The sequence below is a fragment of the Carcharodon carcharias genome, chromosome 11, assembly GCF_017639515.1.
Source record: "Carcharodon carcharias isolate sCarCar2 chromosome 11, sCarCar2.pri, whole genome shotgun sequence".
Lineage (NCBI taxonomy): Eukaryota > Metazoa > Chordata > Chondrichthyes > Lamniformes > Lamnidae > Carcharodon > Carcharodon carcharias.
In genome coordinates, this window is record NC_054477.1 from 97,600,561 (window position 1) to 97,627,747 (window position 27,187).

At 43.4% G+C, this 27,187-nt stretch overlaps 1 protein-coding gene across 2 annotated transcripts in view; it reads right to left on the reverse strand.

The window, feature by feature from the left end:
* LOC121284441 (progesterone receptor-like) overlaps nucleotides 1–27,187 on the reverse strand; it is a 398,041-nt gene that overhangs the window by 44,194 nt on the left and 326,660 nt on the right. The window contains exons 6-8 of one of the 2 annotated variants that reach the window (XM_041199907.1): nucleotides 23,010–23,154; nucleotides 6,801–6,931; nucleotides 1,373–1,600 (exon numbers count right to left, since the gene is read on the reverse strand). In XM_041199907.1, coding sequence (XP_041055841.1) covers nucleotides 1,473–1,600; nucleotides 6,801–6,931; nucleotides 23,010–23,154 — 404 coding nt within the window. In that variant the 3' untranslated portion in view covers nucleotides 1,373–1,472. Of the gene's footprint in view, nucleotides 1–1,372; nucleotides 1,601–6,800; nucleotides 6,932–23,009; nucleotides 23,155–27,187 lie in introns of those variants that run through there. The other variant, XM_041199906.1, reaches the window with a different exon arrangement.

Consider the following 27,187-nt stretch of genomic DNA (forward strand, 5'->3'; position numbering starts at 1 on the left):
TGAATAATTTGAGGTGTGGAATCCTTTAAAGATATCAGTTGGATAAGGATGCCACTTTTCATTTGCAGTTGGTATCTGTGCCTACAATGAAAGAGTTGTAATGATGTCTAAAGGTTTTGTATGCTTGTGCAGTTAAAAAGAGTTACATTTATATAGCGCTTTTCATGACCACTAAATTTTTGTGAAATGTAGTAATGTACAAAATGCTGCAACCAATTTGTGCACAGCAAGCTTCTGCAAACAGCAGATGTAACAATAGCCACATCTGATAATCAGGTTTTTTCTGATGTTGATTGAGGGATAAATATTTGCTAAGACACAATCCTTTCTTTCCTTCAAAGTAACGCCACGCAATATTTTATAAGCACTTGACATGGTTGATGAAACCTCAGTGCAACCACTCACCTGAAATGCAGCACCTCTGACAGTGCAATGCTCCCTCAGTACTGTACTGGCGTGTCAGCCAAAATAAATGTGCTCATGTCTGAGAGTGGGATTTGAACCTCAAACCTTCTGACTTAGAGACATAAATGCTACGAACTGAGCCACAGCTGATACTATTGTGAACTACTGTGTAGTAGATTGCCAGGCAACATTTTACAGTACGCATATTTGGGCTATCTATCTGATTTGCACTTTTGTGTAACTTTGCTAGCTTTTTTTAACATCTGCCATTTTCTTCCTTACCTGTTTCCAATTATGTGAGTGCTGTATTCAGTGCTAAACTTGGTTACCACTTCTTGCTAGTCATGCTACTTTTGTCAGTGTAGAGTGCTCCAGACTACCAAATAGGTCAATCCACCTCACACCTGTTCGATGTGGTGATGCCTCACTTCTATAGTCATCAATTTGGTTACTTTATCAACAAAATGTTTTTTTTTAATCTTCCACTTTTGGTCCTTTACCATTAAATGGCTTTATTCCTTCACATGGCTGCAGCATATCACATAGCCCCATCCCTTCACTTTCAGACTGAACGTTCACATGAATACTACAATTGTAGGATCTTCTAGTCAGCATAACATTAGCTGTGCCCTTTCTACTCTGCTACCTACTCACTGACCTTGGAAAATCTAGTCCCCTATATGAGTACCTGTAAACTATCTTTTCACTTTTCAGATGTTGGGTGGACCTCTTGTGTATCTTCAGTATTTTCTGTATTTAATATGGATTATTGGAGTCCTTGTGGTTATCCTTAGAATAAGAGAGAAGAATGGTGTCCAATAAGTAACTCTTTTGAGTACAAACACATTTCCATCTGTTCCTATTCAGATGAAGTTACATCATTTCATAGTTTGCTATTGTGAGATTTGAACTCTTGATCTTGGGGTTACAAGCCCAGTACCATAACCACTTGGCTATTTAGGCCAAGCAGTGTCCAATAAGTACAGGGACATCATCCATATGTAATACAATAAGCAGATCTTTCAACTTTGGGAATAGTATAGAACAGGTGCAAGTGGATCAGATGCCTAACGACTGGCATTCATCCTGTCGGACTTTCTTTTCCAGTGGGTTGAACAGAAAGGAGAATCATGTGGGGGGAGAATGGGTGACTGAACTGCTCCTGCCCATCTTACGTCTCTGCTGAAGTTTGAATCTGTTAGTGGAAGATTAAAAAAAAACATTTTGTAGATAAAGTAACCAAATTGATGACTATAGAAGTGAGGCATCACCACATCGAACAGGTGTGAGGTGGATTGACCTATTTGGTAGTCTGGAGCACTTTACGCTGACAAAAGTAGCATGACTAGCAAGAAGTGGTAACCAAGTTTAGCACTGAATACAGCACTCACATAATTGGAAACAGGTAAGGAAGAAAATGGCAGACGTTAAAAAAAGCTAGCAAAGCAAAGCTACACAAAAGTGCAAATCAGATAGATAGCTCAAATATGCGTACTGTAAAATGTTGCCTGGCAATCTACTACACAGTGGTTCACAATAGTATCAGCTGTGGCTCATTTCGTAGCATTTATGTCTCTAAGTCAGAAGGTTTGAGGTTCAAATCCCACTCTCAGACATGAGCACATTAATCAGGGCTGACACTCCAGTACAGTACTGAGGGAGCATTGCACTGTCAGAGGTGCTGCCTTTCAGGTGAGTGGTTGCGTTGAGGTTTCATCAACCATGTCAAGTGCTTATAAAATATTGCATGGCGTTACTTTGAAGAAAAGAAGGGGATTGTGTCTTAGCAAATATTTATCCCTCAATCAACATCTGTTTGAGTCTGTTAACTAGTATCTATCACCCTTTAAAGCCAGAAGGTCTTACTGGGATATAGACATGTCCTGAGATCAGCGCAGAGTTAATTAAACTTAGACAGATTCTGTAGCCTATTAGATTATATATTCTGAAGTTTCCCCTGCAGATTGCTCTTTTTGTACTTCTATAAAAAGTGACACAGATGTGTGACAAAGTCTGATGCTTAAAATGACAATGGATATATTAGCTTCGATATTTATAGGGAGACGGGGAGGGTGTGCAGGAGGTCAAAAATGGCTGGAGAGCACTCAGAGCAACGGATGTGAAGGTCTGCAGGATTCAATGGCAAGACCTAATTCTAATTCTTTTTTTCTGCTTCCCACCTGCCAACTGGCCCAACTGGCAGGCTGGCTGGTGGGAAAACCAGTGGCAGGAGGCCGGAGCAGGGGACCCTTGGGGACAGTTCTTGGAATTCTGGACTGCGGTAGGTCAGAGATTTTGCATTGATACAGGAAAAGAGAACGGCAATTGTGAATGAGGAAATCTGGGTGGGACTTTATTGGGGTATAGAGGAGGTCGGCTATGATCATGCCATGGAGCTGGTGTTGGTGCTTCGGAGGATGGGAGATCTGCGAAGGGGTGGGGGGGTGGGGGGAGAGAGGAGAGACCACGAGGCAACAAGGAGGACGATGGATTATTGGTAGGGCATAAGATCTGCTTCCCTTGCCCCATAAGGCACTTATCATCTTGAACCAGCATCTGCCATTGCCCTTTTACTGCCAGATATCTGGAGAGCTGGGAAACCCACTCAGCAACTATTAAATTTAAATCAGCCTCCCAATTGCACTGTCTGATTTGAATATGTTAATGAACTGCCCCATCATGTCACAAAACTGTCACAACATGGTAATGGAACCTAATGCAACAGGTTTGGACGTGTTCCTGTTTACTTTATCTTTAACCCCATCCATCTCAACCTTCCAGCACTTGTCGTGGGGCTGTTAATATTAAGGTAATTGTAAACCTTCAATCTGCAGAAATTTTTAACATTTGTAATTTTGTTTCACATTTACTCTCAAAATGATGGTGCTCCATCAAGAACCAAAATTCCAGGTTAGATAATAAATATGATTGTTCCTTTCAGAAATGAACCCAAAAACTTTCACATTCATATGCTGCTCGTGAGCTATTCAATCCTCCTCACCTACATGCCACATCCAGCCATTCAAATGCTATATACCTATCATGATTTATGTAAAGCTGAGATTGGAAATATGAAAAAAAACACATCTGCTTCTACTGGTTTCACAGACCTGGTTTACCAGCAGTTTTGTTTCTTGACTTCTGAGATCACCTGAGGTGCCATGGTATTGATAAAATATCAACAAATGCACAGATACCTTTCCTGATTCAAAACTGGGTTTTATGAAAATAAATAACTCTACTTCTTCTCCTCACTTCCACTCGCTCAGTAACAGAATGAAATGGAGATACTCCATGATGTTAGAATCTTGGAATGGGTATGAGAATGATCAGTGTGTTTTCAAACCATTCATGATCTTTCTCCCTTTTATTCAGTTTTGCTATGCCTGAACAAAGACTTCCTTTGTTTAAAATCTGACCATTTTTAGCTTCTGTTTCTACTTTTTTGGAAAAATCTTTTCATGGGGCATACCAAGAGATAATTAATGCTGAAACTGTTGCTGAAGCTGTTTTTTTGTTTCATAGAACAGATTTACACATCACTGAATGACAATGGGAAAATGTTTCGAAAAACAGAACTCTTCAATTAGCAGATATTTGTTTATTTTAACCAGACTATATTATATAATTGAGTAAATATTTCAATTTTAATTCTGAAAGTATAATCCCAATTTTAGTTGAAAAGTATAACTTTTATAACAGAAACTTGCAGCATGCATTTAGCAAAAGAATTCACATTATTTATAAATACAGAACTGTCAACACTAGGGGAATGTAGAAATGACACTTATGATCACGAAAGGCAATACTGCATATTTTGAAAACCCATTTCAACATCTGAAACTGTTCATTTTAAGAGATACGTTAAAAAATTATTGTTTAAGCTGAGCTGAACAATTACCAATTCTAAGTGATGCAACTTTGCATGTTGGATAAAAGAAGATTTTTCCTAAAAGTGAAATACTTTATAATTGAACAGATTGTAAAAATACCCTACAACTTCTGTTTTATAAAAAACAGTCCAAAATTGTTTCAAAACTATACTATTAAGTAGTGATTGATTAGCACAGATAAATCAAGACACAAAAAATTTTTTAAATTGTTCCTTGCTGACTCATGCAGATGGTCCAGCACAACAGCTTAAAATTATAAATATATAAGTCTTGTGCTAGTTCATTTAGAGGTGAGTATATAAACTGAAAAAAAACACAATACGACATTTTGAATGTAATGATAAGTGCAGAAGTGAATAATTTAAGTAACCTTATTTTGCTTTTACTTTCTAAAGGGGTATATTTACAAATGCTTTCCTGGCTGGCCTCCCTGTGCCCAGTACACATGAATTACAACTCATGCAGAATGGAGCTACTCCAGCTATTATCTGCTTACCCTGGTCCTCACCAGACTCCACTGGTCCAGGCGCTCCTATGAGTCAACTTCCGAATCATTACTGTCACCTTTTAATTCTCCATGGATGTACTCTATCATGCTCGGAGATCCTGTTCAGCTTTATGTCCCTGTTCACACCCTGCACTCGTCTAAGACTGGTCCGCCCCTCATTAGTCATCCCCTCGGGAACACTCTTCCAACCTCTCTTTACCTTGCCTTCAAAACCACAACTGAGACTTTTCTTTACCACTGTCTTTTTGGATCTTCTGCTTGAACCATTCTATCTTGTTTCCTTTTCACCAAGTGTCCATTTTCATTTATGTAATTTAAAATATTTTTCTGAAGTGCAAGTGCAATATGATACAGGCTATCATTGTTATTATATGGTACTTCTTTCAGCAAGTTAAATCAATTCAATTAAGTTTTTCCCATATGAAAACAGATGTTTAGCATCATTGTTGCATTGCCTCAGAGACCTGTCACTAGCTCTCAATGTTGCTAATAGAAGTACTTAGCTGATGTGAATTATGAGTCAGTTAGTAAGCAGCTTCTCATTGTTCAGCATTCTAGATGAAAGGTATCTGGGACCCAGAAATATAGGGTGGATATTTGAAATCTTGTGACGAGTACTAAATTCCTAGGGCTGGATAATAAATCAGAGACAGGGAGGGAGCAAGGCAGTTTGTTTGAGGTCAGGAAAGTCAGAAGAACAGGTTTCATACAGGTGTTCTCTAATTTATTGGGAGGATCTGATTACCATTTTTTTCTCTCCGGTTCCTGGCTGCAGCCGGCCAAGTTGAGACGCTGTTGTGCAGGCAGGCAATTCGAACCAGGCTGTGGTAAGAGAGTAGAGTGGAGCTGGGGAAAATTGGGGAGGGCTGGGGAGTGGTTGAAGAATATTGGAGCAAGGAACCAGGAAGTGTCGGGAGACGGGGGTCAGGGAGTTTGGTGGTCTGAGGCAGAATAGACGTTAAGATCAGGGGAGATTGGAAGGGTTGGATGGAAAGGAGAAGAGAGATTGGATGCCACGTGGAGAAGATCAGTAGAGTCGGGAGGAGAGATCGGAAGAGTAGTGGGGAAATCTACAGGATTGGCAGGGATGGGAGGGGTTGCCTGATCACCATGGATTTGTACAGCAGGCACACTGGATCCAGCAGGTAAGTGGAAAGGCACTTAGTTTTTGGATCCAGCAGTCCTCACCTTTACTTAGCCACCGGGTTTCATGAAAAATCTGGCCAGCCAGAGTTAAATTTAAAATGATTGTTAAATATGAGGCACACAGGTGAGTTGTTTGCCTGTCTGCTGACCTACCTCCATTAAAACTGGCTGGGATCAGGATTCAGATTTTTAATATTTTAACATCCCACCTGACCCAAACCTGTCTTTTTTTTTCATAATTAAAACTTCCCCCTAGTCTTTCTTACCTCTCAATTAAAACTCTAGATTGGGTAGTTGTAATTGAGCAGTGGTTTGATGCTGATTATTGTTTGGGTCTGCCACTGACCTTAGTTGGGTGGCCAAGTTACAAGTTTTAAACCAGAAATGCCTGGTTTCCATGGGAATGGGACATAACCGGGAACATCTGATTGCTCCAATAAGAATTATTTTCAAATAATTTCCTTAAATAGGCAATAATCTCAACTGAGAACACATCTTTATTAAGCCAAGAGTGCTATCAAACCAACCCCATGGGTCAGCCAAAGAATGAGCAGTTATTATTTGTATTTGCTGTGGCTGTTAATCTGAGACACTGGCTAGGATAATAGTACAACACCAGACTGTTCAAAACACTTAGAAATCTTTGAGTATTTGATAACGCTGTAGGGGTAAATCTCAACGCCTACACTGACCAACAGTCAAACAGGGCACTATATCAATTAACTTCTAAGGATCTAAGTAGAGAATAATTCACAAGCTATGTGAAGATCCAAATATCTAATTCATAAATTAATTCTAACAAAGGAATGCTGGTTTGATTCACTGTGTCAAATTCTATTCTCACTTACTTGTGTTAAGGAGTATTAAGGTTTTCATGCATAAAAATTCCTCTTGGGTCACTTGAAGATGAATGAACTCTTGTGAGATTTGCCGCATTGCTATGCACAGGTCATACATTGCAGACTTTTGCATTCGTTGCCTGTAAAAGATAATCATCAAAGTAAGCATCAGATAAAATGTACACAGCGTTCCGAACCCTAGTCATTTCTAGCATTAATCACTTAAAGGAAAAGTAAATCCAACCAATTGTTTGTTCCTCCAATCACAGCATTCTGAGATTCATAGTGCTCCAGTTGCAATGGCAGCAACACCTCTGTCCAACATTTCTATGAAGTGCTACTCATGTGTGAAGGCACTGTCATGTCATCTTGTGAATCAACTCATTTTAATCATTTCCATTTACTTGCTGTGCTCAATAACCAGTATGCAAGGATATGCTGAGGTAGCTGAGCTGGATATCTAAAGAGCCAAGAGCTTTTCAATGGCTGTTGCTTAAACTAAAGCTGAGTTAAACACTTTCAAATTTCAATTTGGCAGTAAGAAGAGAGAGTAGGAGGAATATTCTTTTTGAAGAATTACTATTGGATGCTGCAAAGCAGAGTTATATTTTTTATCTGAGGAGTTAGTACCATGCTTTGCTCTTATTATTTCTCTCTCCTGTCTTATGCATTCACTGGAATAGACATACTTTGCAGTAAGTCATTATAACACACAATTAGATTTTCTGCTTCAGTTACACCTATAAACTGGCACAACCTAGACAGTTGAGAGCAGGAAGATTGAGTGCTAAGTTGTTCCACTGGCTCTATGCCAGGCACTGCCCTGAAAGATGAGTTTGGTCCCATCCAATGTTTCCTTTAATTTCTGTTTGCACAATTTCAGTCTGCTTGTTGCACTGGTTGGTCCCTTTCAGAATGCCCATAGCCGTGCATGCATACATCATAAAGGGAATGTTTCCTGTGCACAGTCTGTTTATTCCCTAAGCAGAACATTCTGGATTTCTGCAGGGCCATGCATCTACACAGCTTAGACAGAACTATGGTGGCATCACAGCTTGGAGAAAATCTACCCTACATCTAGCCCACAATATCTTGCCATGTAAGCCCTGTATGAAAGGGTGTTGCACTATTATCATTGTTCTTCTTCTGATCAGGTTCATGTGGAATAACTTTCAGAGGTTGATGCACAGCCTGCCCCAACAGCTCTTAGCCTTTGTATTACATCATGGTAAGTGTTTCAACTTTGAGGTTCCATTATTTGTGGGAGGAAGTACTTGGTGAAACACAAAGTATTAATGAGGGGATCACATAGGAGCAGTTGTCTGGAAGGCTAATTCAAATCCTCCTGATCTCAGCGATTTATATTTTACAGGGCCTGCTACAAATTAATTCTCATATCTAATGTTAAGTGCCAACTTTGGTTCAATGGCAAGGTTGCAGTGGGTATCCTTGTTTCCTAAGAGCCAGTTTTACAATCTTTCAAATAATGGTGGTATTATAAATTGCTGTAAGATAAAGGAATCATGACTGCCACCTTGATAACAGGCATTTTCATGTATATGGAGACCTGCTTTACCTTGATGGAATGGAACCCCAGTGGTGAAAGTGGAACGGGGTGTGAGTAGTGGAGAAGGAAAATAGGAAATAACCACACCGCTTGTTGAAGATTAGCCTGTCTGGTGATGCCAACTGAAGACATTTAAAGAAGTGTTTTAATTTGCAAGATGGTCAGTTATATAGACAAGCTGGCCCTTTGAACTCCATTACCACTGTTTTAGCAACGTCATGCACTAATTAAAAACGGAAGTATCGGATAATTATCAGTTTAGCTCTGTGGAAGAACTCTCTGTGTCAATCATTGGTTTAGGGCCTGCTGCAGGACTCAAGCATATGATCTAAGCTGGTAGCCAATGCAAAACTGACCAATCTGTCTGTTTAACTGCAAGTTAAAATGCCAGTTATTCATAGGCCAGAATTTTATGCTGGTTGTGCGGGCGTGCATCTGAACCGGCAGCATATAAAATCGCATAAGAAAACATTGTGTGCGTGTCTCGATGTCATTACACACTTGCGTGATATTTCGCTCAACGGGCACGCGCAGCAGTCAAAAGCGCGCCCATTTGACAATTAAGCGGGAATTAAGCCCATTAAGGAAGCCAATCAGCCAGGCGGCCTTTACATTTTCGCTGAAACCTCGATCCAGAGCGGGATGAAATGTTCAGGGTGAAATATAATATAAAACGATATCTGGAGACTCAGGTTTTTTGAGTTCTGCTGTCAGGTGCTTGAATGTGCAACAGTTTGGTGCATTTTTTCTTGCCATTTAATCTGTACAGGTCTGCAGCTCCCTGAGGCAGCTCTGCAGCAGCTGTTTGCCTTTAGGGAGCTCACTGGAAGCGCCTACCTGTACTCTCACTTTTGTTAGTGCCCACCCTCTCCCCCCTCCCCCCGGCAACGCTGAGGCTTTCTCAGTGAGCATTTCACACTGGCTGGCTGTTAATTGGCGGAAGTGCATTTCGCATCTGCTTCCAGGCCTGCCGATCGCGCATGCCCGACAAACATAAGATTCAGGCCACAGGATCAGGGCTTTTTTCTGGCCAACATTTACCTCCCTCCACTAAAATGCAGATAACTTAGCCTTTTATCCCACTGCTATTTGTGGGATCTTGCTGTGTGCAAATTGGCTGCTGCATTTGCCTATCACATTGACTGCACTTCAAAAATAATTCATTGTGCAGGTGTGTTAAGATGTGCTTGGGGGACATGCTGGGGATGTGCTAAGCACTATATAGATACTACTTTTTTCCACTTTCAATTAACCCTCCATTTGCATTTGGGCTAGCTTATTTATCAACTCCAGTCACTTCATAGAATCATACAGGACTGGAAGGAGGCCATTCTAACCATCGTGCCTGTGCTGGTGCTCTGAAAGAACTCTAGTGAGTCCCATTCCCCTGCTTTTTCCCCATAGTCCTGCAAATATTTATTTTTCAAATGTATATCCTATTCTTTTTTGAAAATTACTATTGAATCAATTTTCACCTTCCTTACATGCAGTGCATGCTAAATCATAACTTGTTGTGTCTAAGAAATTCTCCTTATCCTTGCTTCTTCTGGCAGAAAATCCTTTAAGTTGCAGTGGAAATTGGAGAGGCCAAAGAATGGTTTTCCATTCCATGACGCATTTCACATTCTCTTCCAGGCAGATCTTCTCCAAAACAGGAAATGGAGAAAATCTAATCCTCTATCTCAATACACTGAAGTCAATCAAACTGCAGATTTGAAACATTATTGTTACATGATATTAAATATAATTTAAAAAAATATATAACTCTCAGGATGGGGCAATGCTGGAAAGTTCAGTGATAAATCCCCATCCCTAGTTACCCTGAGAGCCTGGTGGTGGACATTTTTCTTTAACTGTTATCTTTTGTTTGACTGCCTTATAAACTACAAGGGGTTAATATTTCCAAGCATGTACTGTGATCTTTCAAAGTGAATACATAATAGTCCAAATCTTCTCATGTTCAGAGCAGCGGAATCTGAACTTAAGTATGGCCAGGATTTTACAGTTGGCATGCGGGGTCGGGCCTGACACGGCGCTGAGTCAGGCATGCGTCCCGACATCACTGTGCACCATCACAATATTTCGAAAGGCGCTATGAGTACGCATGTGCGCCTGCCATTAATTAACGGGCCAATTATGGCCCTTGAGGCAGCAATTAATTTCCATTTTGCGCAGCCCATGTGATTTTCAGGGACGGGTGCAACGGGCAGGCCACATTTTTAAAAACCTTATCCACAAGTGGGATAAGAGGGATGAGTGAGCTCACTAATGCGAGTTGTTAGAACTTTAGTTTGTTACTTACTGCTACTTGTTTTGTGTGGACAGGACAACTTCATTTCGCTTCAGAGCTGCTTTGACAGAAATAACAGGCTTCAGTTCAGGTCTCTGGAGGGCTCATAACACTTGGGCCTTCCAGGTATCAGACAGCCTTCCCTTAAGCTGGGAATGGGGATTGTGGTCTCCACTGGAGGCACCTCCTCTGAGGAGGAAGAGAAGGCCAGAAAGGGGAGGAGGCCAGGTATCTCTATTCAGCCTCCACGGGAGCCACCTGTGGGAGGAGAGGCACAGGCACAAGGGACGCAGGGCCAACAGGAAGTGTAAGGCAGAAGGAGCCTCAGAAGATGCCACTATCCTGCTGCGAGGGTTTACAGGTGGCATTGCAGCTACCTCAATATGTCTGAGGTGCAATGCCAAAGGAGGCTCCGCCTCTCAAAGGAAACAGTGACCTCCATTTGTCAAATGATCGGCACTGAGATCACTCCAACTGTGTGGGTAGACATCCCATGTCAGTGGCGCTGAACGTCACACTGGCCCTCAACTTCAATGCCTCCAGCTCTTTCCAGGGGTCAGTGGGTGATCTTTGTGGAGTCTCCCAATCAGCTGCCCACAGTTGTGTCAAGCTGTTGATAGACGTTCCATTCAGGCATGCATTGACTTTCATCCACTACTGCACAGACAAGGCCAGCAAGGCAGAGCAAGCCAGAGGCTTTGCTACGATTGCTGGCTTCCCCCACATCCAGGGTGCAATCGATTGCACACATGTGGCCGTCAAGGCACCAGCGGGTGAACCCGGTGTCTTTGTCAACAGGAAGGGCTTCCACTCCATGAACGTGTAGATAGTGTGTGACCATAGGGTGCAGATTCTGCAAGTCTGTTCTGTGCAAGGTACCCAGGCAGCTCCCATGATGCTTACATCCTGAAACACTCTCAGGTGCTGAGGCTGCTGGGCGACAAGGGCTATCCCCTTAAAAGGTGGCTCATGATACCTCTCCACCATCCAAGAACAGAGGCTGAGCAGTGGTACAATAGAAGCCATGCCTCCACTAAGGCAGTAGTAGAGAGAACCGTCGGTCTCCTCAAGATGCGCTTCTGGTGCCTGGACCGTTCAGGGGTTGCACTGCAATACCCCCCAGATCGTGCATCACTGATAGTGGTTGCATGCTGTGCTCTCCATGATCTGGCACAGGAAAGGGGGGATACATTAGTGGAAGATGTTGTTGACGCAGCTGCTCTGGCAGCAGACGATGAGTCCAGTAGTCCGAGGACGAGCACACTCAGGAAAATGCTGAGGGGATAGACGCTGACCTGGGCAACCTCCAGGGAGACAGGGACACCCGGGAGGCTTTGATCCAATGCTCCTTCAGCGAGCCTACCAAAGATGAACCACTAGCACATGCCAGGGCTGCAGGCTCCAAACTCGACACCCGCCAGGAAACATTTGCTTGGCGAACAACATGAACGATGTGCCATTTCAATAAATCTTAATGACGAACAAGTCACTCATAACATCATGGGTTACCCTTCAACTGCAGAACTAATGAAGTACCCAGAGGTTTGTTGAGCACAAACACATTTGATGGTGTGGAGCCTGGCATACATAAATCAAATTAAATGTAAAGGTATTCAACATCACACCAACTCAAAAAGAACTTAAAAGTGGGGCAAAAAAAGAAAACCCGTGATAAGCCTGTGTTGTGCCTAAGGCGATTTGCGTTTGCAAGTGCTACGTCTAGGAGCTCTCCCTTCACTGCCACTGGCATTGGAGAAGCCTGCCCGCTCTTTGTCCTGTTGATGACCTTGGCGGGCATCCTCTAACTCGTTGAGCCTGTGCTGGCCCCGCCTGGGAGAGAGCGGCCAGTGGCATGGCTGACACCTCCCCAGCCGTCACAGCCTCATTGGATGCCAGTGACTGGCAGAGGGGCGGTGAGTTGCTGCCCTCATCCGGAACACCCTGAGAGGGGCCTGCAGAGACAACAAGCAACTCATGGGCCAACGTCAGGTCGCTTTGGACCTCCCTGCTCAGCTGGAATACTGGGTGCCCAGTCCATCTCCCACACTGACAGTGACTACCTGAGGTCATTGCTGATTTGAAGGCTTGCAGGTCTGACTGCATCCCCAGGAAGCCCTGATTGTTCTCCTGGAGGAGCCTCTCCTTGACAGTTGCCACTCTCTCCACAGAGGAGGCAGTGCGCTCAGCCATGAGGCTCATTGCATTGCTTATGCTCTGCATGGACTCCTCCATCACGGAATGCGTGCCATGTTGTCTCTCATGTATCTTTGCCAGGTCCTCCCGCACACCCTGCTGGACTTCCAGCATCTGCTGCCTCAGGGACGACTCCATAGGCACATTATCAGCCACTGACTGAGCATGTTCCTGGTACCCAGCAGTCCTCCAACTGTCGGTGCCCTGGGAACTCTCTGCCTCCACCTGCACCTCAAACGAGTGTGAAGTGGTCTCACCGCTATGCATCGAGATGCTATCCGCTAATCTTGTTCCCATTGAGGTGCTGGTATCTGCGCTGGTGCCTGCCTGGCTGAGAGGGTGTGACACTGGTGCGTTTAGCTCCTCCATGTCCTCAGGGATGAGCAGCGGTCCTTCAGGCTCCTGGGATTGAGGGTGTTCTGGTGAGCCTGAAAGGAAGAACAAGAACATGTGATTAGTTGAAGTCATTACACTATTACTGTGCATGCCTGGCACCCGGATCAGGCTGCCCTCGTCTTTCCATTAGCAATGGGGATTCCATGTTGGAGGCTCACATCAATATTCAGACAACAGTGGAATGGTTGCAATGACAGACATTGTGACCTCAGTGCACTTAGTTCCCTGTGGCACCCCAACCTCGCTGCGCTGGATGACCAAGGCGGATTGTGCCTCTCCAGCTCCAGTGCCTGCTGCTCGTATCTGGTCAAGATTAGAAGGTGGGCGGTCCTCCGCCAGTCCGCAGTCTCTCTGCACTAGTGTGGGCTGTCTTCTCCTGAAAGGAGAGAGGAGCACCATACATTGCCATGCAGCTTGGTCAACCCCACCTGAGGAACACCTCGTAGGGCTCAGCCAGTTTGTGACCCTGGCGCCGTATAACACTCATTCCAAGCAGCCAGGGCTCAGCCCCTTGACCAGATGCTGCCTCATTGACATTTGCCACTCACACTCTAAGAACTCTGAGGTCCGGCAGCGGGGGGGGGGAATGTGGGATGGTGCACACCTAACTGCTGTGCTAAGTGACCCAATCCAACATGGTACTCACCTTTCAGGAGATCATTAAAGCGCTTGTGACACTGCAGCCATGTGCGCTTCACCACATCATGGGAGCTGACCCTGGATGCCACCTCCTCCCAGGCATATGTGGTTAGGTTGTGGGGGGGGCCTCCACCCCCCATTCCTTGGGACAAGGATATCCCGGCCTGCTGCCACCTCCTCCAGGAGGGCAACGAGGCAGTCGTCTGAAAACCTCGGGCTGACTGCCCCGCTGACCTGCCCTCCCACCTGCCCTGTTCTCCAACGATGTTCTGCATCCATACTGCTCTGCAAAGTTAATGGCAGCCTTAGCGTGGCTGCCTGCGCCGTTTTTGAATAGGCCACAGGGTTGCCACTGGACCCGGCGGACAGTGAGCTCCCGCTGATCTCAGTGACACACATTAGGCTGGGCTGGCCAAACCCACATAAAATGGTAGTGTGAACCCTACGACCCCTGCCAGCTCCCATTGAACCCACCTGACGTGAGAAAAAATTCAGGCCTATGCTATGTTTCAGAATCCTGCAGAATTCTTGGTGTGCACACATGCACTGTAATTACCCAGGAAGTTTAAACTTCTGGTGAGCTGATTTGTCCTGCCTGGGACCCTCCCTGAATGCCTCTGACACTGATCTCAGGCCAGATATGTGGGACTTACCTGGATACTTACCTAGGAAACGATAGGCTGGTTAATACCTGGTCAAATTCAGAGATTAGCCAGTGTAACTGAACTGGGTACCACAGGCAAAGCCCACAATCACCTCCCTGATCCGACCGTCTCTCCCACCATCATGACATGACCTGACCCAACCACCCCCCGCCAACCTGACCTGACCCACCAACCGACCTGACCCAACCTTCCCCTTCAATCAACGAACCCCTCCAATTCGACTGTTCACACAGTCAGACTGCCCACCTGACTCAAATACCTCTGCCCAAACTGACAAACCCCCCCCTCACTCAACAACACCTGCACCCCGACCCAACTACCTGACCCAACCTGACTGCCCACACGACCTGACTGCTAGCTCAACCCTCACACCCATTCTCCCACTCATTCACCTACTTAATCTTCCACTCATTCACCCACCCACGCACTCACTCACCCACAGGTGTGTTGAAGGCTACACTAGCTGCTGTATTCAGGTGAGTTTTTAAAGGTCTCAAGCCTTGTAATGAATGAGTGTCGATTAGTGAATGGTTGAGTCAGTGGGTGGGTGGCTATGGGGGGGGTGTGGATGGGTGAATGGGCGGGTGACTCACCCATCCACTTACCCACACATTCACCTGCCAGAGAGTCGAAATGAGTCACCATTCACTCAGGGGTGGTACAGTGGCGTACAGCCTGAAGTGCATGGCCCTGTGAGTACTCAAAATTAACTCCAGGTAACAATGAAGTCTGCAAGACATCTGTTCAAACAAGGACAGGTGAAACATCCTATTGATTGCCACCAACTGCTCCCTTGGCTACTGAGTCCATACTCCTCCATGTTGAACAAAAATTGGAAGAAGCACAGCGTAGCAAGGACAGCAAATGTATTCTAGGCAGAGACCTTCAGTGTCCACCATCAAGAAAGGTTTGGTAGCACCACTACTGTTCAAGCTAGCTGAGTCCTGAAAGACATAGCTGCCAGACTGGACCTGCACAGATGTTGAGAGAATCAACACAAGGGAAAAAAACCTACTTAACCTTGTCTTCACTAATCTACCTGTCAAAGGTGCGTCTGTCCATGGCAATATTGGAAGGAGTGACCACCGCAGTTCTTGTGGGGATGAAGCCGATCTTCACACTGAGGGCACCTCCGGCATGTTACATGGCACTACCCCTGTGTTAATTGGGATAGACTCAGATCAGATGTAGCAGCTCAAAACTGGACATCCACGGGATGCTATAGGCCATCTACATCAGAAATATATTCCACAACAATCTGTAACCTCATGACCCATTATATCCCACACGGTACCACTGCCATTAAGCCAACCCTGGTTAAATGACGACTGCAGGAGCGTGTGCCTGGAGCAGCACCAGCCATACCTAAAAAAGAAGTGCCAAATTGGGGAAGCTACAACATAGGATTACATAAATACTAAGTAGAGGGTTCAACATGCTATAGACAGAGGTAAGTTATTCCACAAGAATGGATCAGATCAAAGCTCTACAGTCCTGCCACATCCAGTCGTGAATAGTGGTGAACAATTAAACAGTACAAACATATGAATTAGGAGCAGGAGTAGGCCTTCTAGCCCCTTGAGCCTACTCTGCCATTCAATAAGATCATGGTTGTCGCCTCAGTGTCAATATCTTGCCTACTCCAGATGCCCTTTGATTCCCTTGTTCGTCAAAAACCTACCTACCTCTGCCTTAAAAATATTCAATGACCCTGCCTCTACTATTTTCTGGGGAAGAAAGATACACAGCTCAAGACCCTATGAGAGAAAATATGTCTTCATCTTAAATAGGAGGCCCCTTATTTTTAAACTGTGCCCCCTAGTTCTAGTCTCTCCCACGAAGGAAAACATCCTTTCAGCATCCACTCTGTCAAGTCTTCTGAGGATCTTTATATGTTTCAATTAGATCACTTCTCAGTCTTCTAAACTCCGATGGATACAGGTCCAACTTGTCTCATAAGATAACCCTCTCATCCCAGGAATTAGTTGAGTAAACCTTCTCTGAACTGCTTCTTGTGCAATTATGCCCTTTAAGGAGACCAAAACTGTACACGGTATTCCAGATGTGGTCTCACCAATACCCTGTACAACTGTATAAAACATCCCTACTTATATATTCCATTTCCCTTGTAATAAATGACAACATTCCATTTTCCTTCCTAATCATTTGCTACACCTGCATACTAACCTTTTGTGATTCATATACCAGGACACTCAGATCCCTCTGTATCTGAGTTCTGCAATCTCTCTTCATTAAGATAATATGCTGCTTTCCTATTCTTCCTGCTGAAGTGGACAAGTTCACAGTTCCCACATTATACTCCATCTGCCAAATGTTTACCTCTCACTTAACCTGTCCACATCCCTTTGCAGACACCTTCTGGCCTCTTCACAATTTACTTTCCTACCTATCTTTGTGTTATCAGCAAATTTAGAAACCAAACATTTGATCCCATCATAGATTTGTAAATAGTTGAGGCCCCAGCACTGATCCCTGTGACACTCCACTCTTTACATCTTGCCAACCTGAAAATGACTCATTTATGCCTACTCTGTTTCCTGTTAGATAACTAACCCTTTTCCCATGCTATTATGTTATCCCCTAATCTTGAGCTTTTACTTTGTGTAACCTTTGATGTGGCACCTTGTCAAAAGCCTTCTGGAAATTCAAATACACCACAAGTTCCCCTTTATCCACATGGCTAGTTACTTCTTCAAAGAATTCCAGTGAATTAGTGAAACATGATTTCCCTTTCACAAAAACATGTTGATTCTGCCTAATTGCATTGAGATTTTCTAAATTCCCCGCTATAACCTCCTTAATAATAAATTAACATACGCTAAGTTAACTGGCCTGTAGTTTCCTGCTTTCTGTGTCCCTCCTTTCTTGAATAGAAGAGTTACATTCGCTCCTTTCTAAAATCTAGGGAATTTTGGAAAATCAAAACCAATACATCCACTATCTCAGCAGCCACTTCCATCAGGACCTGGGGATTTGTCAGCTTTTAGTTCTAATAATTTTCTCAGTACCCTTTCTCTGGAGATTGTATTTCTTTTAAATTCGTCCATCTCTTTCACCTCTTGATTCACACTTATTTCTGGGATGTTATTTGTATCCTCTACAGTAGAGACAGATGCAAAATATCTGTTCAATTCATCTGCCATTTCCTTTTCTTCAATTATTAATTCTCTCAACTTACTCTTTAGAGGACCAACTCTCACATTACTCTTTTCCTTTTTAAATATTTGTAGAAACTCTTACTATCTGTTTTTATATTTTTAGTTAGCTTTCTCTTGTATTCTAATTTCTCCCTCCTTAATGATCTTATAGCGATTCTTCGCTGTTTTTTATATTCCGTCCAATCTTCGGACCTGCCACTAATCTTCACGGAATTATATGCTTTTTCTTTCAATTTGACCCACCTTTAACTTCCTTAGTTAGCCACGGTTGGTACGTCCTTCTCTTAGAGTCTTCCTTTCTCACTGGAATATATATTTGCTGAGTGTTATGAAATGTCTAAGGTAACAGGAGCAAGAGGCTCCATGAACATCCCCATCCTCAATGATGGGTCAGCCCAGTGCAAAAGACAAGGCTGAAGTACTTTCAACCATCTGCATCCAAAAGTGCCAGGTGGATGATCCATCTCGGCCACCATCACGAATGCCAGTCTTCATCCAATTAAGAATCAGCTGAAGGCACTAGACACAGCAAAGCCGATGGGCTCTGACAACATTCCGGCTTAATACTGAAGACTTGTGCTCCAGAACTAGCCGCACCCCTAGCCAAACTGCTACACTACATTTGCAAATTTGGCATCTAGCCAACAAAGTGGAAGATTGCCCAGGTATATCCTATCCAGAAAAAGCAGAACAAGCACAATTTGGCCAATTCCATCCCATCAGTCTGCTCTCAATCATCAGCTGAGTGATGGATAGTGTCACTGACTGCTATCAAGCAGCACTTACTTAGCAATAACCTGCACATCGATAATCAATTTGGGTTCCGCAAGGGCCATTTTGCTTCAGATCCTTCATTACTGCCATGGTCTAAACATGGACAAAAGAACTAAATTCCAGAAGGGGGGTGAGAGTGACTGCCTTGATATCAAGGCAGCATTTGACTAGAGTGTGGCATCAAGGAGCTCTAGCAAAACTGAAGTCAATGGGAATTGGGGGAAAAGCTTTCCATTAGTTGGAGTCATACCTAGAACTAAGGAAGATGGTTATGGTTGACGGAGGCCAATCACCTCAGCCTCAGGACATCGCTGCAGGAGTTCCTAAGGGTAATGTCCTAGACTAAATCATTTTCAGCTGCTTCATCAATGACCCTCCTCCAACATAAGGTCAGAAGTGGGCACGTTTGCTGATAATTGCACAGTGTTCAGTTCCAACTGCAACTCCTCAGGTACCAAAGCATTGTGCCCACATGCAGCATGATTTGGACAACACCCAGGCTTTGGCTGATAAGGAGCACCTAGCATTCAAGCCACATAAATGCCAGGCAATAACCATCCCCAACAGGAGAGAATCTAACCAGCTTTTCTTGATATTCAATGGCATTACCATTGCTGAATCCCGCCTCATCAATATTCTGTCGTGGTGGCGAGGGTGGGGTGGGGTGGGGGTGGTGCAGAATGGTTGGTCAACCTTGAGCAGAACGTAACTGGACCAGCCCATATAAATACGGTGGCTACAAGAGCAGGTTATAGGCTGGGAATTCTGTAAAGAATAACTCTCCTCCTGACTTTCCAAAGCCTTTCCACATTCTACAAAGCACAATTCAGGAATGTGATGGAATACACTCCACTTGACTGGATGAGAGCATCAGTCAAGAAGCTTGGAACCATCCAGGACAAGGTAGTTTGCTTGACTGACACCCCGTCCACAAACTTAAACATTCACTGCCTCCACCACTGATGTATCATGTCTGCAGTGTGTACCATCTTCAACATGTACTGCAAAAACTCCCCAAGGCTCCTTTAACAGTTCCTTCCAGATCCATTGTAGAAGGGGGACCCTCCAGGCAGTTAGCCTATTCCCTGATGCCTTCGGGATGCCTGCAAACTGGAAAATTCCTGTTGGTCTCTGAAAATAGACCTTAATAGGCTAATAGTTTCCCTTAATTGGCTACCTGCCACTTATAGCCGCTTAATTTGACTGTTGATCCTTCCTCCGAGGAAATATATTGAGGGCAGGATTGGGCCATCAAATCAACACGCCAGCCCGCAGCGTGGGTGTTCCCATCTGCCCGCCTCCGTCTGCATCCTGATAATCCCACATATAAACGGTTTTTCTCTCTCCACAGATGCTGCCTAACTCTGAGTGTTTCCAAGATTTCCTGTTTTCATTTCAGATTTTCAACATCTGCAGTATTTTGCAGTTCTTCTAAATAAGAATCTTGCTGGTCTCTGAAGATTGTTGAAGTTAGTGTGCTGCAGTTTACAAGGTTGTTTTTTGGGGCCCGACCGCAATTTTACGCTGGTGGGCCAATAGAGGCTCACCCAGGGTGAAACGTATGCTGTAGTGCTTCCTGTGTTTTGGGGGGGAGGGAGTAGGGTGAGCAGGGAACTTCACGCATGCATGCGGGTGAGTGCAGGAGAAGCCCCCTGCAGCTCAAAGCTGCCTCAGGGAGATGATGATTTTGAAAAATAAAAAAAAAATCTTAAGATGTTAAAACAACATCCCCTCCTGTGACTCAGAAACTAGAAGTTAGTTTGAAAATTACATTTTTTTTCAACGACGGATTGAAACCTCATCCCACCCGTGGACGAGGTTTTGTAAAAAATCCAAAAGCTGCTTGGCCGTTTCACCAATTTAATTCAATTAGTTTTTTAATGGCCTTTATAAACCTGTTAATTGTTGGCGAGCATGCGCTGGAGTTGGCAGTGCACCTGCCGACCGAAATATCGCATGACTGCGCAATGACGTTGGGACACTCGTCTAACGTCATCGCGTGTCATTTTACGCTTATACGGGTTGGGCGCTCGCCCGCCCGACGAGCAGGAAATTCTGCCCCAGGGATAAATGAGGCATTCACAAGTTGGAAGATTGTGACTCATGGAGTGTTACAATGATCAGTGTTGAGGCTAGTTATTTACAATCTATATTGATAACTTAGACAAAGAGGCAGAGAGTAATGTATCTAATTTTGCTGAAGGTATATAGCTAAGTGAAAATGTAAGTTGTGAGGAGTACACAGAGGTTGCAAAGAAATATAGACAGATTAAGTGAGTGGGCAACCAGTGGCAGATGGAGTATAAAGTGGGGAAGTATGATGTTATTCACTTTGGTTGTAAGAATAGAAAAGCAGAATATTTTTATAAGGCATAACTCGGCAATGTTGAAGGTCAATGAGACTTGGTTGTACTTGTATAGGGAACACAAGAAGTTAGCATGCAGGTGCAGCAATCAATTAAGAAAGCAAATGGCATGTTTTTGCAAGGGGATTGGAGTACAGGAATAGAGAAGTCTTGCTACAATTATAGGGGACTTTGGTGGAACCACACCTAGAATACTATGTGCAATTTTGGTCTCCATATTTAAGGATATACTTACATTGGAGGGAGTATGCAAAGGTTCACTAGATTGGCCCCTGGGATGAAAGGGTTGTCCTATGGTGAGAGACTGAGTAAATTGAGTCTATATTCTCTGGAGTTTAGAAGATTGAGAGGTGATCTCATTGAAACATTCAAGGATATGAAGAGGTTTGACAGGGTAGATACTGAAACAAAAACAGAATATGCTGGAAAAACTCAGCAGGTCTGACAGCATCTGTGGAGAGAGAAACAGAGTTGATGTTTTGAGTTCATACGACTCTTCAGAGCTACCACGGCTGGTATATCTAGAATAAGGGGGCACAGTTTCAGGATAAGGAGGCAATCATTTAAGATGGAGATGAGAAGAAATTTCTTTGCTCAAAGGGTTTGAAATCTTTGGAATTCTCTACCCCAGATGGTTGTGGATGCTCCATCATTAAGTATAGTTAAGAATGAGAGACAGATTTTTGGTCTGTCAGGTAATCAAAGAATATGGCGAGCAGGCAGGAAAGTGGAGTTAAAACCCATGATCAAATTGAATGGTAGAGTAGGCTCGACAGGCCATGTGGTCTTCTCCTGTTCCTGTATTTTATGTCCTTATGTGGGACCAATGTGGACAAAACAAGAGATGGGGCAGCTGGATATCTGCTTGCAGGTGAGGATGAAAATCAGAAGCAGATGATCATATTTGCATACCGTGGCATACTTCCCTGTAATTGATGGAGGACAAATGCATCAGTAGGAGAACAGTTGGAGAGTTTTTGCCATCTATAGTGAGGGCGCCCGAGGCTAATTTAGAACATAGGGATGACATTGCCAGTGGTTTATAAGGTCGTGCTGCCCTCAACTATGGCAGCTCACACCTGGCTAGTAGTGCAATGAGTTAATGAGCTGCTCATACATGCATCAAAGTGGTGACTAGTTTGGTATTCAGCGTGGGCAGCACTTTCAGCTCTTTTGCCACTGACATAGATACCCAAGAAAACCTCAGTGCTCTGTTTCTCAAAGTGCAAATGAGTCACTAATGGCTGAAATTTAGCCAATCTGAAGGCTATCTTGGACACTTACAGGTAACCATCCTTGTTTTGCTGTGTCAGCTAAAATGCAATGAAAGAACTGCAAGGTTGTGCTAAGAATTGGCTTGGTTGAGCAATAAATGCAAAACAGGTTGAAAGGCATCATTTTGTAGTATTTAATATGGAGTTATCTAATTGCTATATGGTACATAGCTGGTTAGTTTTAGCTTGCTCAGATCCCTAGGTTTTACCATCTTCTTCACACATTCTACTGGTACTGCAAGCAGGGTTAAGCCTGGCTGCCGCTTTCTGTCAGGCATGTTGCACTGCTATCTTGTACAGTGGATGTCTGAAGTACAAAACAGGTAAACTCACCTCACACTCACTTCAGATAGCATCATTTCCCATCACTAAACAAGGTATGGATACTGAGTACTCTGCTAATTGTTCATAGATTCTGCTTCATGCTTCTACATTAGGTTTGCTTTCTTTTGCCTGTCTGCCGCCTCTTCTTTCCCCCATACAACCTTTGTAAAAGTTGACAATTATTTTCAAAATTAGTTTTAACCATTCTAAAGAATTTATGCCCTGCTGTGCTGCCACCTCCCTTTATGTGACAGTATCCAGTCAACGTTTTTCAGCTGGATATCGCACTCACACTTCAATAGGGTTGCATATGCATGGGTCAGTGTGAGTAAAAACATAGTCAAATGATTTAAATGACCTGCATTCATGAACTCAGCAAGTTTGGGCCTCCACATGATATACCCGCACAGTACAGCAGTTCATCACCATTGCAATAACATTGGCTCTTCAATGCGTAACTTGCATGGAAATAAGCAGCAACTAGCATCATGATCGCCATTAAACTAAATGAGTACAATGTTTTCATTGTGTGTAAGGACATATCTACTCACTCGTTGAATATCAGATCTGGAGCAAAGTACAGCATTTTTCCTTTGACATGTTTATATGATCGCCATCCCATTGCAAATGCCATCAAACCCATCCAAGAATACTGAATGAGAGTCATTTGATCATCTATGTGCAAATTCCGGAATCCTGTAAATACACACGTAAAGGTTAAAAAGAAGTTTCCTTGTTACTGGCCTAATAGTAACACTGACAAGATATGCACTGTAATGTGCACAGAACTAAGAGCTTATCAAAAGTGTACTAGCTGTATTCGCTTTGTAAGTGACTAAATCATCCTGCATTTCCACTTCACTGAGATTAAAAGTTTTAAATTGACAGATTACTTACCTGCAGTTTAGAGCAACTCATTTTACCCATAAAGGTCCCATAGTTTAAAAGGCTATATTCCCAATGGCAAGAATTGTGCTTCTTTGATATGCTAAGGTTATCACATGACTTCCACCCATGATAAATCGAATTTGCTGCGCCACTTGTATTTCACCTTATTCTCATTAGAATCATCTAACAACACTTATTTAAACATGCCTAAAATAATATGGTCAACCTGGACCTATCATCAATACAAGGTGATCAATATTACCTTTATCCAGTAATTATTCTATTTACTAATGTGGAATGTTTGAAAGAAGCAGGAAGCTGCACGGACACTTTTCTTCTTCCTTTTCAACAATTCTTGAGTTGATCAGGGGCAGGTGGGCTGCCACTTCTGGGGACTCCCACTGGAAATGACAATGGGCATCCCATGCACCTGCCCATCTATTGAAATGGGTTTCAAATGACAGAAATACAGCATAAGACACATTTCCCATCATTCGTGCCATAGCAACCCCAACTCGCATAAATGTAGGAGATTTCTGCCTGATCCAGGTGGGTGTCTTGGGCAGAAAAGGAGCAGGAAATTATGTGCTTCATTTTAACTCCCATTCTGCCTGGTTTCTACCTAAAAATTCCACCTGTAGACTTCTGGAGGAAAATATATTAATGCACCAATGTTCGCCAAATTTGTGTCAATTTTGTAAGACAATAGATTCTTGAAAGGATTTTGTTTATGTGATGTGGTAAATTAATTTTGTGCCATGTTCTGGTTTGTACATCTTGGATTTCATTTTGTTGAATGGTTAACAATGAATAATATTTTTTCCAGTGAACTGGCTAAATTTTGGAAATAAAACACCTGGAGATAGAAATTTCTATTTTGATATAAAATGGATAAATATTTTTGTGCTGATATTTTTAAACCTCAGAAGTGCTCTGGCAAATATTTTTGGTGACATGTACTTCCCTACAATGCATCCAGTGGAGGTGCTGACAAAAACTCACTTGTTGTAATGATGCAGTCATCTATTGATGAGTTATCAAGCACTTTAACTGGCATGAGATGTGCATTGTCTTCAATCCAGCTGTGTATGGATAATGGTTTGGGATGAGGCTTTAAGGGATTTAGAATGATGATACCCTCTTCTTTGCTCTTAGGTAGAAGGGTAAGTAACAAAAAATGGGTTTACCAGGCATGTGAGATGATCACAGAAATGACAAATGCATGTCACATAAATATTACAATTTGAGAAATGTGCAAGGAATTTTATGACATCCTAAATAAAGTCTAAAGGGTCTTCTGTAAGGACATTAAGTTTCATGTGCTTTTATAGATAATGATATAGCTGTACTCTGATAGTAGTGAATTTTCTGAGTACACATATGTGGATGCGGTTGGAAGTTATAAATAAAATACACACAAGTCTAGGTAACTGTAAATGCTGCAGGAACTGGAGAGAATAATATTGGCACTAGTTTATCTCGCATACTTACAGAAATAGTATTGGACTATGCATGATGACAGATACAGCATGAAGCACACTTATGTTATCATAATTAATGAACATGTTAGTTGTCAATGAAGGAAAAAGGTAGCATTTAATTGGGAAGGAGTTGCAGTGATATTCTCCCAGTGCAGAACCTTTACTGACTATGAGAGACTTCTGGAAATAATCCAGTATACAGCCTGTAGAATAGGGAGTATGGCATGGGTTTTACAGCAAGGTGAAGCTCCAGGATGGCACCAAGCTGCTGGTTTGCAATCTTTACAGTAAAATGAAATTTTATTTGCAAGTAAGTTACAATCAGCTCGGCATACAGTGCTAAAGTATCACTGCAGAATTCAGCATATTTTTAATCCTATCACAAACCAACCTAATTTCAAAGTAGTTTTTTTCCATTTATTCCCTTGATAGAAAGATAAAAACCCTTGAAAGAGGAAACTTGTCCCTTGTACTGAACCTTCTCCCACACACACAGGTTGCTTCCTCATGCACAGTGTCTACGCCTCAGAGTTAGCACTGGCATCTGAGCTCACTTCAACACCTGAGGCAAGCACTAGTTCAGAAATATGTGTCTTGGAGGATGATAATGAGTTTTAGACACAAAGGGCAAGCAAGAGGTAGTGTTGCTGAGCAGAAAAATGCAGACTGGTACCACTCAGAAGTTTGGCATGGTCACTCACCAAATTGAGTTGCGTTGTCACTGTGACTTCAAAAGTGAGCTTTCAAATAAATGAGTACTACCCAGAGGATAATATAAAAGCACAAATCACTTGTCCCTGTGGAGCACGAGCTGAAACGTTATTTTAGTTTTCCTGTAGGGTCCATGGGCTTTAGACCACCCATGGGTGGGTAAACAGGTAGATGGACCCATAAATTAGGGTGCTGTGCCATTGGCAGCACACCCACCGCTGACATGCCTACCCTTATCCTCATCACAATTTTTGGGAGGCATCAGATGGCCTGCATGCCTATGGCACAATTGACACCCTCAAGTGGGTATTAATGCCAAACTAAGGGCCTCATTTTGCTGCTGTTCTGAGCTAATGGGCGGCGGGAAAGGCCTGCACCTAATGTGTAACCTGATAGGTTTAACCCTGTGAGCTGCTGGTCAGTGAAAGGCAGGGTTGGGGTGGGGGGGTGGGGGGGGGGGGGGTATAATGCCTCCTTCTTGGAACCCCTGTGCCAATCAAAGGTACAGTTTTGTCTCCTTGTGTCCACTCTCCTCCCTGTACTGCCCAAGATGCTCCCCAGTTCCCTCACTAGAGCCTGTCGACCTGGCCTGGGTGAGATCCCGGACTTACCTGGATTTGGGGACATCCGTGGTTCTTCTTTTTCTTGGTCCTTTGGCAGTTGCCACTGATCTTGGTGTGGCACAGAGCTGTTGGCCTTTCTATCAGGTGGGACTTCCTCCTGGAGATGGGCAGAAGGCCTGCCTCATACTCCCTAAAAGACTGAAAAATGAAAGAGCTGGCCAAACGAAGGTGGACCTGCCCCATATTCTAGGCTGTGGTGTGGAGAGCCTGTCTTCAGTGTATAATCCAGCCCCATGGCCCAGAATATTTTCTGCCATATTCAACTTGAGCGGTATTGTTATACAGAAAGTGCTTGCATTGTATTCTGCCAATGGACACACAACATCAATGGCAAATGCAGCAGAGATCTTAGTGCTGTAGGGTATACATAGAGGGAAGGTCTCTCATGAACGCACCCACTGCTGCTATTTAGGTATTGGGGTCCACATTCCATGATGTGATACCTTAAATGTACTAGGAGACAGAATTCAGACAACTATAAGGGACTTATTAAGTGATCGTGCTGCAGTTCAATAGCCTGCACTTGACCAGATCTTCCCCTGTCTTAGTTTCTTGCTGCTCTTCAATCACTTCCGTGGTGACACCTACGTAGAAAGAAATATTGCGCAGCATACAACACATCTGAGTTATATTGTAAAACTTCCAAACATTGCAACACTCAAGCATTGCTTGAAATTATTTGTTCTATTCATGGCTTATCCATGTGCCTGTAGTTCTGCTCTGCTGGGGCTTGAGGACATGTACAGACAAAAGAAAACCCTTTCATTCTTATAGGGCTTTATTGTGTCTCACCACACTTCACATACAATGAATTGCTTTGAAGTGCAGTGACTTATTATTTGGGTAACCATGGCAGCCATTTTGCGCACAGAAGGATGAAATAAATGGCAATGAGATAAACAAGCAGTCAGCTTGCTTCTGGTGGTGTTAATTGGAGGAGGAATGTTGACTAGACTAACTCCTTGTTCTAGGAATAGTGCCATGGGACATTTACCATTCAATTAAACAGGTAGATTGGATTTAATG